The 13,303-nt window shown below is 52.9% G+C and overlaps 1 protein-coding gene across 1 annotated transcript in view; it reads right to left on the bottom strand.

Moving 5' to 3' along the window:
- Positions 1-202: 202 nt before the first annotated feature.
- The window catches only part of LOC149436374 (uncharacterized), a 70,770-nt gene continuing 57,669 nt past the window's right edge, over positions 203-13,303 (bottom strand). The window contains exons 16-17 of the mRNA XM_089661684.1: positions 11,976-12,137; positions 203-3,000 (exon numbers count right to left, since the gene is read on the bottom strand). Of these exons, the coding sequence (XP_089517810.1) occupies positions 2,870-3,000; positions 11,976-12,137 (293 nt within the window). The 3' untranslated portion in view covers positions 203-2,869. The remainder of the gene's footprint in view (positions 3,001-11,975; positions 12,138-13,303) is intronic.

Below are 13,303 nucleotides of genomic sequence, written 5' to 3' on the forward strand. Positions count from 1 at the left end.
TATCAGTTTGGTTGCCCTTCTCTGTACTTCCTCCAGTTCCTCAATGTTCTTTCTGTGAATTGGAGCCCAAAACTGAACTGCATGTTGAGGTGTTACTGATGATTTGTACCCGGGGGGGGGGGGGGGGGGAGGGGGGATGATATTTCTCTCTCTGGAGTCTTTACCTCTTCTAATACAGAAAATGATTTATGATAAGAAGGAATTGTTGCACTTTTTGTTTCTGTTTGTTTATTTGATTCTCTCAGGAACAGGAAATGATCACAGCCCTGATATATATATATCCTTCTTCTTCTTCTTCGGTGAACACGATGTATCATTATATTTATATGGCACCAACAATGGGCGCAGCGCTGTACAAAATATGAGGATTTTATAAAAAGAGATATTTGATAAACAGATACAAATTACACAATCTACAAGGTTAAACAATTAACACCCCGCCCCCCCCCCAAAAAAAGAAAAATATTAGAAACCATTGCTGAGAAGTTATGACCGTCTTGGATCTATTGTTGCTGGAGGGATCTATTGTTGTTAGAGGGTCTATTATTGCTGGGGGAGGGTCTATTGTTGCTGGAGGGAGATGTATTGTTGCTAGAGGGGTCTGTTGCTGGAGTGGGATCTATTGTTGCTGGAGGGGTCTGTTGTCACTGGAGGGGGACCAGTTGCTGACTGGGGTATTATGCTGCAGGAGGGGCTAATTTGCTGGATGGGGATCAATTGTTGCTGGAGGGGTCTGTGGTTACTGGAGGGGGGGAAGTTGTTTACTGGGGGTATTATGCTGCAGGAGGGGATATTTTTGCTGGATGGGAATCAATTGTTGCTGGACGGAGATCTATTGTTGCTGGAGGGGGATATATTGTTGCTGGAAGGAGATCCTTTGTTGCTGGAGGGGATCTATTTGTGCTGGAGGGGATCTATTGTTGATGGAGGGGATCTATTGTTTCTGGGGGGATCTATTGTTGCTGAATGGGATCTATTGTTGCTGGGGGAGTTCTATTGTTGCTGTGGGGGGATCTATTGTTGCTGGAGGGAGACCCTTTGTTGCTGGTTGGGATCTATTGTTGCTGGAGGGGATCTAATGTTGCTGGGGGGGGGATCTATTGTTGCTGGTGGGGATCTTTTGTTGCTGGTGGGGATCTATTGTTGCTGGGGGAGATTTTTTGTTGCTGTAGGGGGATCTATTGTTGCTGGCTGCAGGGGACAACCATACCAATTGCTTAGCACCACCAAATGACACTTAGCTCGGTATTCTCTAAGGGCCGGTTCACACTCCATGCGTTTCAGTTGTTTTTTTTCTGCATCCAAAATGCACAGAAAGTCGGTGATCTGGGTGATCACTTCAGCGCTCGCAGTTCCAGTGCGTTCCGGATGCAGAAAAAAAGTAGAACAGGCGGCATTTTTCCTGCAAAGAACTGTATTGGAACGCAGTAAAATGCATCAAAAACGCACCGAGACGCACATGTCCTGATTTAAATTGAAGAAAAAGAGAGAGGAAACCTGAGCCGGAATGCATACAAAAAGCGCATACAGAGACGCATGCGGAACGCATCTGGAGTGCGTTTCTATGGTGTGAACCGGCCCTAAAAGGGGTGGTACAGAGAGGCGGGTTTGGGGGAGGGACCAAGAGACGGTGCTCGGAGGTGGGTAGGGGCAAAGACAAGGGGGGAGTACCTGGACCTATTCCCCTCAAAAAAAGCCCTGGAGAGGGGGAGGGGTGGGGAAGCCTTCAGACAGGAGGGGTGGGGGAGCCTCCAGACAGGAAGGGTGGGGAAGCCTCCAGACAGGAAGGGTGGGGAAGCCTCCAGACAGGAAGGGTGGGGGAGCCTCCAGACAGGAAGGGTGGGGGAACCTCCAGACAGGAAGGGTGGGGAAGCCTCCGGACAGGAGGGGTGGGGGAGCCTATAGACAGGAAGGGTGGGGGAGCCTATAGACAGGAAGGGTGGGGAAGCCTCCAGACAGGAAGGGTGGGGAAGCCTCCGGACAGGAAGGGTGGGGAAGCCTCCAGACAGGAGGGGTGGGGGAGCCTATAGACAGGAAGGGTGGGGGAGCCTATAGACAGGAAGGGTGGGGAAGCCTCCAGACAGGAGGGGTGGGGGAGCCTATAGACAGGAAGGGTGGGGGAGCCTATAGACAGGAAGGGTGGGGGAGCCTATAGACAGGAAGGGTGGGGAAGCCTCCAGACAGGAGGGGTGGGGAAGCCTCCGGACAGGAGGGGTGGGGGAGCCTATAGACAGGAAGGGTGGGGGAGCCTATAGACAGGAAGGGTGGGGAAGCCTCCAGACAGGAAGGGTGGGGAAGCCTCCAGACAGGAAGGGTGGGGAAGCCTCCAGACAGGAAGGGTGGGGAAGCCTCCAGACAGGAAGGGTGGGGGAACCTCCAGACAGGAAGGGTGGGGGAACCTCCAGACAGGAAGGGTGGGGGAACCTCCAGACAGGAGGGGTGGGGAAGCCTATAGACAGGAAGGGAAGCCTCCAGACATGCGGTGTGGAGATGTTTCCAAACATGACTGGTGGGGAAGCCTCCAGGCAGGAAGGGTGGGGGAGCCTCAAGACAGGAGAGGTGGGTGAGCCTCAAGACAGGAGGGGTGGGGAAGCCTCCCAAAGCAGCACAAATATATAATTGAGGTTTGCAGTACAGATGGGAAGTCCGTGTCCCCTTTGCAGGATTCCGTTGTCTCCGGTACAGGAAGTGAGCTGAAACCTCGCTATCGGAGTCCTGGGAAGAGGCTCTGATTCTTCCTTCCTCCATCCACAACCAGACGATTTCCGGCCGGACACGCACAGTAAATATGGTTTTCAGACGGAGAACAGCAGCGCGATGATTGGACTGTGCGTGTCAGATTGCCCGCCTCTCGTCACCCAATGGCACGTTAGGCGCACTCCACGCCGGCATCCTCGGTGTGGCTACAGTTGTGCTTCTCCCAGTCAGCTTTCAGGCAATCCAGAATACTCAGCTCATCCCCGGTACACTTCACATCGTCCAGCCAGATCTTACCAGAGCCTGCGGAGAGAGAACCCCGAAACATCAACCAGGAGACACGGAACTCCCCGAAACATCAACCGGGAGACACGGAACTCCCCGAAACATCAACCGGGAGACACGGAACTCCCCGAAACATCAACCGGGAGACACGGAACTCCCCGAAACATCAACCGGGAGACACGGAACTCCCCGAAACATCAACCGGGAGACACGGAACTCCCCGAAACATACAGATAATACATATATGTGTGCTAAGATTGATATACTGTACCTCTGACATATACTGCAGCGCTGTACAGAGATTACTGAGCCAGTCCCATCAGTCTCTGTACAAGAGGAGCTTACACTCTAATGTCCCCTCCCCCGCAGTCCCATCAGTCTCTGTACAAGAGGAGCTTACACTCTAATGTCCCCTCCCCCGCAGTCCCATCAGTCTCTGTACAAGAGGAGCTTACACTCTAATGTCCCCTCCCCCGCAGTCCCATCAGTCTCTGTACAAGAGGAGCTGACACTCTAATGTCCCCTCCCCCGCAGTCCCATCAGTCTCTGTACAAGAGGAGCTGACACTCTAATGTCCCCTCCCCCACAGTCACATCAGTCTCTGTACAAGAGGAGCTTACACTCTAATGTCCCCTCCCCCGCAGTCCCATCAGTCTCTGCACCAGAGGAGCTTACACTCTGCACCAGAGAGGTTGTGCTGCAGTTGCTCTCCCTCTCCAGGCATTAGGGGGCCAGGCCTGCTCGCCTGGCCCCAGAAACATGGCCTCTTCTGGGCTAGGCTCAGACCATGCTCCCCCTGAGGGACCCAGCTTGCCTTCCCATACTTCACCAGCACCTGAAGACCTTGGCTGTGGCCCTAAAAGTGGGGAATCCCTCCCTGTCTTCAGAGAGCGGGTTGCTGATTATCTGGTGAGAATCGCAAAGGAGGAGGAAAAGTTGGTGAGTCTGAAAACTGACTACAAGAAGAAGAAAGTTCTCCATGACAAGTCGTGGAGCAGCAAGAGGCAGAGCATGAAGCCGGAGATGAAGGGTTTGGAGGACGTCATGGAGCAGCAAGAGGCAGAGTCTGAAGCCGGAGATGAAGGGTTTGGAGGACGTCATGGAGCAGCAAAAGGCAGAGCATGAAGCCGGAGATGAAGGGTTTGGAGGACGTCATGGAGCAGCAAGAGGCAGAGTCTGAAGCCGGAGATGAAGGGTTTGGAGGACGTCATGGAGCAGCAAGAGGCAGAGCATGAAGCCGGAGATGAAGGGTTTGGAGGTCGCCATTAAGAAGCAGCAGAATCTGGTAAAGACGCTGAAGGAGAAGAGCGGAGCTTTCAGAGAAAAGTTCCGGAATGAGGAAAGGTTCCGGAAGATGAAGGGAGACTCCGGTAAGGATCCAGCATCGGCGGTGGCAGTACGGGTGGAGAGCGAGGAGGGGGTCCTGGATGCTGCCCCTGCTATCCCATCCACCTCAGGATCTGCTTCCCTGGAGGAAATGTCAGCCTCTGCCCCCCTCCCTCCACAGCAGGCTGGAGGATCAGCACAGGAGGTAGAGGAATATGGCGGAGGACTGCTAAAATACATTGAGGAATTGGAGTCTTCCCTAATTGGAAGAACTTTCCGCTTTTCTGAGGACTCTGAGGATGAAGATGACGGTGAGGACTCTGTTCCTGGTCCTGTAAAGGAGAAAAAAACAGAAAAGCCGCGCTTTATTAAAAGTGCCATTTTTGACTCCAGTGTGGACAGCCATGTGCACTGCAGTGTTTTGGAGGGAAATCCTCCTGTGTGTGCACAGAGCTCTGCAGGGAAGATGGCTGCTGTGCCTGCAGGACTGCACTCTGCTGGGACTGAGGACTCTGATACCAGGAACCCTGTGACTGTGGACTCTGCTGGGGAGAAGGTAAAGGGGGGATCTGAGACTATTGCTGGACAACCTCTGCTGATGGCTGCAAATGCAGCAGAAAATGGTGGGAGGGAAATTGTCAGCAGCACTCTGAAAGGGGTTGCTGAAACCCAGGGGAGAGTGACCAGGAGTGGAAGGCTTTTGCCTAAGAGGAGTATGTTGGGGGAGGGGGAGACAGGAGCATCTGGTGTGAGTGAGTCTGCTGGGAGCAGTAGTGCCACGAGTGAAAGGAAACATATGGATGATAAGAGTGCTTGCAATGCTGGAAAGGGGAATGCCTGTGTGTTGGTGGATGGAGTGACTGCTGCTGCCTCTGATGGTGGTTTGCAGAGCGGGGGCTCTGAGGTTCCTGCAACCAATGGGCGGGGTGCAGCTTTAAGGTCCACTACAACTAATGCTGCAAATAAGACCTATGCTGGGGCTCTGGCTGGGAGGAGGGGGTCACATCAGGCTGTCAGCTCTGGGGGGAGGTCTGCTGCAGGTCTGCCATCTGCACCCCTGTCCTTCAGGAGGAGGAATTTGGTGCAGCTCAGGTGGGAAGGTGGGGGTGCTCCCCCGGTCAGGATGTCGGTGGTGGACAGGATTTTGGAGATGGGGTTTAGGGCGGATGACATCTTCGCCTTGATCAGCCCTGTAGGATCCTATGACTATGATCTGTCCTTTGTGCCCCCCGAGTCTCTGGATATATTCTGGGAGAAGTATGAACACATGTATAAGGGTCTGCCGGAGTGGAAGGGACTCGTCCCAAAGGTGGTCTCACGCCAACCTCTAGTGAAGACGGTCACCATTCTAGTACGGAATGAGTCCATTCCTTCGGCTGACTTGGCTGTCTGGCTGAGGAGATTTGGGGAGCTACTTACACCCCTGAAGAAGATTGTGGATGAGAGAGGGATATGGACTGGTGGGTGGTCGGTGCAGATGAGGTTGTATGTGTGTGGGAATGTGGTCCAGCATCTGCCCTCCTCAGCCTTCATTGGGAAGGACAGGATTGTGGTGTTCTACCCTGGACAGCCCAAGCTCTGCAATAAGTGCGGTTCTCGGGGTCACTTCGCCTCCTCATGCCCAGAGATGAAGTGCTCCCTATGTCAGGATCTGGGGCATCTGGTTCTCGGGGTCACTTCGCCTCCTCATGCCCAGAGATGAAGTGCTCCCTATGTCAGGATCTGGGGCATCTGGTTCTCGGGGTCACTTGGCCTCCTCATGTCCAGAGATGAAGTGCTCTCTATGTCAGGATCTGGGGCATCTGGCTAAGGATTGTAACATCATCAGGTGCAATCTGTGTGATAAGGTTGGCCATTCGTACAACCGGTGCCCTGAGGCCATGCACAACCAGTCAGCTTTGGTGGAAGAGTTTTTTCGTCTGGACATGGAGGAGGCAGAGGAGAGGGGGGCTGGGCCAGGGGTCCCCAATGTCTCTGTCCCTGTGGTCCCAGTGTCTGATGGTCCCTCTAATGTGTCATCTCCTTGTGTTGTGCCCCCTGAGTCAGTGTCCGTGGATGTTGTGTCTGATCCTCCTGTGTCAGTTTCCCCAGAGGTAGTGGGGGCTGTGGAGGGAACTGGACCAATGTGTATGGTTGCACCGACCCCCCCTCCCCAGCGTCGGAGGGTCAGAGCATGTGAGGCGCTGGGGGGTGGAGTGAATGATGGTGGGGGTGTTGGGGTGAAGGTTGGGGGGACTGCTGTGGTGAGTGGAGAGAGTGGGGTGGATGATGTTGTTGGTGATGGTGGAAGGGAAGGGGAGGGGGCTTTGCGGGCCGGTTTATCAAATGATGATATGGAGTGGTTGGAGGCAAAAAGGAAGTCTGGGAAGAAGAAGCGGAAGAAGGATGTGCCTGTACCTGACCCTGGGAGGGTGGAGGTGTCAAACACATTTGAAGTGTTATCTGAGGTGGAGGATGAGGGATCTTCAGGGGATGAGTCTCTGGTTTCCATGGAGGAGGAAACACAGAGGACTATGAAGCGTGTAGGGTCTCCAAGTAGGGAGGGGGGTAAGCAGGCTAAGAAACGGGTACCTCGATCATCCTGATGGCGGTTCCCACTCCTTTGAAGGTGGCGACCATTAATGTCGCCAGCATAAAATCAGTAAGCGCTCGTAACATGGCCTTATTTTTGCTCAGCAGGTTTGATGCTGACATTTTCTTTTTGCAAGAGACCAGGTTGTCCAGTTTGGGGGATGTTCATATGGCGAAGAAGGAGTGGAGGCGCGGCCCCTCCTTCTGGTCTCTTGCGGCCGAGCCTTACACTGGAGTTGCGGTACTTTTTTCCGGCATGGTAACCTGTCGGCGGATTATTGAGGTAGAAATGGGGAGATGCATGGTCTTAGACGTCTCCATGGGGGGGCAGGACCTGCGCCTGATTAACATCTATGGGCCCCAGACAAAATGGGACAGGAAATGCCTCTTCATGAAGATCAAGCCTTTCCTTTTTACAGCCCAGCAAGTTGTCTTCGGTGGTGACTTTAACACCGTCACTAGGACTAAGGACAGGAGAGGGACCGGAGTCAGGCTGGACTGTGACGGGTTTTTTTTAAACAAAATAGCTAGAGAGGCAGGTCTGGTTGATGTGCACATTCATTGCTGCCCAGACGACACGGGATTCACTTTTCAGCGAGGTTCCAGTCAGAGTAGAATAGATAGGTTTTTTTTAAAGGGGAACTCCGCCTTCTCGGCACCAGTGTGTCAGGCGGTGGAGTTTTCCGATCACTGTATTCTGTCTGTGACTCTGAGTGGCCCCGATACACCACCTAAGGGGAGGGGTACCTGGAAGCTGAATTCGGCACTCCTGGACGATGAGAAGGTGAGTCAATCCTTTGAGGATTTTTTTCAGGCACAGGTATCAATCATGGACGTTTGCAGCAGTAAGTCCGAGTGGTGGGAGCTTACAAAACGAAGGATCGTTGGGTTTTTCAAGGCCATAGGAAGGAATAAACAGGTTGATAAGTATGTCACCTACCAGCGTCTGCGGAGGAAGCTCGATCGGCTTGTCTCGAATAATGGAGATCCAGAAGCGATCTCTGAGGTTAAACTCTTGCTCAGGCAGTGTCAATATGACAGGCATGCCTCTTTGGTTCTGGAAAGGGATTATGGGAAGTATCACTCACCCGACCCTTACCAGAACTGCAAACAAGGTAGAGCAGTTAAGTCAGTTGTAGGCCTGGTTGACAGTACGGGTTCCCTGACAAAGTCCAAGTCAGGGATCCTGGAAACCTCCAGGTGATATTATGCTGACCTCCTGGGTAGGAGGGACCTCGATCGGGCGAGCATGTTGGGTTTTCTGGACTCTACTCCAGGACTGGGAAATGGCAGTTCTCTTGTGAGTTGGACAGAGGACATCACGGCAGATGAGGTGGTGAAAGCTATTGATCAGCTTGCCATGAAGAAGTCGCCTGGGCCAGACGGATTGACAGCCGAGTTTTATAAGCACTTTAAGGTGACTCTGGCCCCATATTTGGTGGAGGTGTTTAATGGCTGTCTGAGAGAGGGTTCGCTCTCTCCCTCCATGCGACAATCTGCAGTGATTCTTCTGTCAAAGGGTAAGGATTCCTCGAGAATTGAGAATTGGCGGCCCATTAGCCTTCTCAATGTTGATAGGAAGATATTGGCAAATATTATTTTCTGGCGTTTATCGTCTGTTGCGGGCAATTTACTTTCTCGCCATCAGCACTGTTCGGTTCAGGGAAGAAGCACTTTTTCAGCGGTGTTAGCTGAAGGAGGCCCTGGAGGGGTGCAGGGCTGCAGGCTGGGGAAAGTTCCTGCTGGCATTGGATCAGGCCAAAGCTTTTGATCGAGTCAATCATGAGTACCTATGGCTGCTTCTTGGCAAGTATGGCCTGGAGGGGGGCTTCATCGATTGGCTAAAGACCTTATACAGAGGGGCTGAAAGCTTCATGCTTGTGAATGGTTGGATTGGACGACCCTTTGGGATTGGCTCAGGTGTGCGTCAGGGGTGTCCTTTGAGTCCTCTGCTATATGCGTTTGTAATCGATCCCTTCATTCGGAGGTTAGAGAGCGGACCGTTGTGTGGAGTTCCTTTGGGTATTCCTGGGGAGCCCCCTCTGAGGGTCGTGGCCTATGCTGATGACGTGTCTGTTTTCATCTCCGGGACGCAGGAGGCAGAGGAGGTGGTCTCGGTGATGGAACAGTATACTGAGGCAGGAGGCGGAGGAGGTGGTCTCGGTGATGGAACAGTATGCTGAGGCAGGAGGTGGTCTCGGTGATGGAACAGTACGCTGAGGCAGGAGGCGGAGGAGGTGGTCTCGGTGATGGCACAGTATGCTGAGGCAGGAGGTGGTCTCGGTGATGGAACAGTATGCTGAGGCAGGAGGCGGAGGAGGTGGTCTCGGTGATGGAACAGTATGCTGAGGCAGGAGGCGGAGGAGGTGGTCTCGGTGATGGAACAGTATGCTGAGGCATCTGGCTCAAAGATCAATCAGGATAAGAGTGAGGTTTTCTGGATGGGAGAGGAAGGCGAAGGCTTTACCCTTCCGGACGCCTTCCCAGAGCCCCAGCAGGAAATTAAAGTTTTAGGCATCAGATTTGGTCCCGGTGATTACGGCCTTGCAAATTGGGTAAGCAGGCTACAAGATGCCGATGCCAAGGTGGCCAGCTGGAAGGATTGGAAACTCTCTTACAGGGAAAGGATTGACCTGATTAAAACTTACCTGATCCCGGTATTTCTGTATGTCAGCTTTGTCTGTGTTTTGCCAGTGTCTCTCTATGCGAGGATCTACAGTTGTTTCTTCCAGCTGTTATGGGGGCACAAACTGAACCTCATTAAGAGGTCTGTAACCTACCTTCCCAGGCGGATGGGTGGCCTAGGTATGGTCAACCCGGTGGTTTTCTTTTCTCTGATGTTTTTGAAACATAATTTTGGTAGCATGCTGGCAGAGGAACCGCCTGGGTGGGTTGGTATTTTTCAGTCCTGGTTTAGGCCTTTTCTACGGAGCTGGGAGAATGGTGGGCCAGTGAAAAGCCTGAGGGTCCAACATGGTAAGCTCCCGGCTTATGTTGCCCCGTGTCTGAAAATGCTTCGGCAATGGCGAGTGACGGCGGAGGAAATTAAATCTCTTCCTAGGAAGGCCCTGGAGAGGAGGGTTGTTGAATCTGCCTTTAGCGAGCCATTGGCCTTGAGGGATTGCCCAGGCCCGGTTATGAGGGAGGGATTGCCCAGGCCCGGTTATGAGGGAGGGTCTGCGTTTGATGAATCTGGAGAGAATCCCTTTAAAGTTTCGGGATTTGGCCTGGCTCTCGTTCCATGGCAGACTCTATGTGAAGGGCAACCTGAAGCATCGCTCTGCGGAGAACCGTGGTTGTCCAAGAGTGGAGTGTGGAGGAGACGATGGACCATTTCTTGCTTCAGTGCCCCTTCAATATAGAAGTCTACAAGCGGGTGGGTGGGGCTCTGGGGATCCCTTTCCTTTCCCGCTTGAGTTACGCGGAGTGGTCTTACGGTGCCTTTCAGACTCACCGGGATTTTGATTTTGAGATACTTTTTCTAGTTAGCTTAGTAGTCCGTTACTACACGTGGAATGCACGGTGTCAGGTTTCCATTCGCAAAAAAGTCCTTCCTGTCGAGGTGGTGGTGAACAATATTCTGGGTGAGGTTGGGAAGATTCGGGGTCTTGAGAAGGACAGGTGGCGGCCGGGAGCCTGGACAAAGGCGTGGAGGAATGTCAGGTCCCCGTAGCTGCTGTCTGTCAGTCTCTGGGGGCGTGGCTTCTCTTTCTGTCCTTTCACGTCCCCTAGATTTTGTAACATCAGATTTTTGAAGAAAGGCTGCATGCATGGGATCGATGTATGGGATGAATGTGTGGGATCAATGTATGGGATGAATGTGTGGGATCAATGTATGGGATGAATGTGTGGGATCAATGTGTGGGATCAATGTATGGGGTGAATGTTTAATCGTTTCTTAGCCTGAGGGGGTGTTTAGGTGACGGTCAGGATTTGTTATTTTGCTGAAGTAAGCTGGTTTTGTTTAAAAATACATATTTTTATTCTGTATATATGTAAATATGATTTTTATGATGTTTTTTGTTTGCAAGATTTTAATAAACAAAAAATTTACACTCTAATGTCCCCTCCCCCGCAGTCCCATCAGTCTCTGTACAGAGGAGCTTACACTCTAATGTCCCCTCCCCCACAGTCCCATCAGTCTCTGTACCAGAGGAGCTTACGCTCTAATGCCCCCTCCCCCACAGTCCCATCAGTCTCTGTACCAGAGGAGCTTACACTCTAATGTCCCCTCCCCCACAGTCACATCAGTCTCTGCACCAGAGGAGCTTACACTCTAATGTCCCCTCCCCCGCAGTCACATCAGTCTCTGTACAGAGGAGCTTACACTCTAATGTCCCCTCCCCCACAGTCCCATCAGTCTCTGTACCAGAGGAGCTTACACTTCAATGTCCCCTCCCCCACAGTCCTATCAGTCTCTGTACCAGAGGAGCTTACACTCTAATGTCCCCTCCCCCACAGTCACATCAGTCTCTGTACAGAGGAGCTTACACTCTAATGTCCCCTCCCCCACAGTCATATCAGTCTCTGTACCAGAGGAGCTTACACTCTAATGTACCCCCCCCCTCCACAGTCACATCAGTCTCTGTACAGAGGAGCTTACGCTCTAATGTCCCCTCCCCCACAGTCCCATCAGTCTCTGTACCAGAGGAGCTTACACTCTAATGTCCCCTCCCCCACAGTCACATCAGTCTCTGTACAGAGGAGCTTACACTCTAATGTCCCCTCCCCCACAGTCATATCAGTCTCTGTACCAGAGGAGCTTACACTCTAATGTACCCCCCCCCTCCACAGTCACATCAGTCTCTGTACCAGAGGAGCTTACACTCTAATGTCCCCTCCCCCACAGTCACATCAGTCTCTGTACCAGAGGAGCTTACACTCTAATGTCCCCTCCCCCACAGTCACATCAGTCTCTGTACCAGAGGAGCTTACACTATAATGTCCCCTCCCCCACAGTCACTCTGGGATATTTATAGTCTATGAGGCCCCCCAACCATATACAGGGCAATGTAGAGCCCCTCCCCCCTTCCCCATCACTGGCACCATGACCTGGGAAAAAAGGAGACCTCCGGGTGACAACGACCCCTACTTACCTCCGGCGGCGGTGAATGTTGCCACGACCCGGGTGTAGCCCAGCATCCTACAGATGACCTTTCCATCATTATTATCCCATTCGTCATCACAGATCGTTCCCCACTCGTTGTTACGTTTGATTTCCACTCGACCTCGAAGCCCCCCAACGATCCGCACAAAATCTAGGAAAGCAGAACGGGGGTTATAATCCTCACCAGCAGGGCGGCGCTCTAACCACGCCTCTCCTCTGTACATAGATGGGACTCTCGGGGCCTTTTGCCTTTTCTGCACCTGAAACTTTCATGTCTATATACAGCGGGCAGAGAAAAGAATCCCCCCCCCCCCCCCCGAAAATAATCGCATTTTGTTCCTTTGCAGCCTGAAGTGAAGACACACAGTTTTTGTCTTATCCAGCTGTATTCTCCCAGTGCAGCTTCTAACATCCGAGTGAAAGAAAGAACGTCGACATGTCAGGAAAAGATCATAAATTAAAAAACAGAATCACTGATTTGGAGAAAAGGATCCCCCTACACCCCCCTCCCCCCCTCCGGGATCCCCCCCCCCGAATCTGCGATATTCGCTGCTCTTCTCTGCAGAACAGCACAGAGTCAGCGACAATGGATGGAGATGGCGTGTGGGCGGCGGCTTCAAATCTTCCACCCCACCCAAATCCCCCTTTCCTAGCACAAGCCCTCTCAACTCCCCCTCCTAGCACAATGCCCCCCCCCCCAACACAAATCCCACCCAACCCTCTCTCCTAGCACAAGCCCTCCCAACTCCCCCTCCTAGCACAATGCCCCCCCCCCCAACACAAATCCCCCCTAACCCTCTCTCCTAGCACAACTTCTCTCCCTTCCTAGCAGAACCCCCCAATCCTCCCTCCTAGTACAAATTCCCCCCACTCCCCTCCTAACAACCCTCTCTCCTAGCAAAAATCCCCCCCCCCCTCCTAGCAGAACCCATCCCACATCCCCCCAAGCACAATTTCCCCCTCCCCCATCCTCCCTCCTAATACAAATCCCCCCCTCCCCAATTCCTTATCCTAGCACACATTCAACCCCTCAATTCCCCCTTCCAAGCACAACCCCCCCCCAATCCCCCCTCCTAGTTCAAACTCCCCTCCTAACACAACCCCCCCATCCCCTCTCCTAGTACAAACTCCCCCCCCAACTCCCCTCCTAACACAACCCCCCCAATCCCCTCCCCTAGTACAAACTCCCCCCCCAACTCCCCTCCTAACACAACCTCCCCAAACCCCTCCCCTAGTACAAACTCCCCCCCCCAACTCCCCTCCTAACACAACCCCCCCAATCCCCTCTCCTAGTACAAACTCCCCCCCCCAACTCCC

Source organism: Staurois parvus, unplaced genomic scaffold, assembly GCF_062004578.1.
Source record: "Staurois parvus isolate SC_StPar_1 unplaced genomic scaffold, SC_StPar_1.0 ptg001366l, whole genome shotgun sequence".
NCBI lineage: Eukaryota > Metazoa > Chordata > Amphibia > Anura > Ranidae > Staurois > Staurois parvus.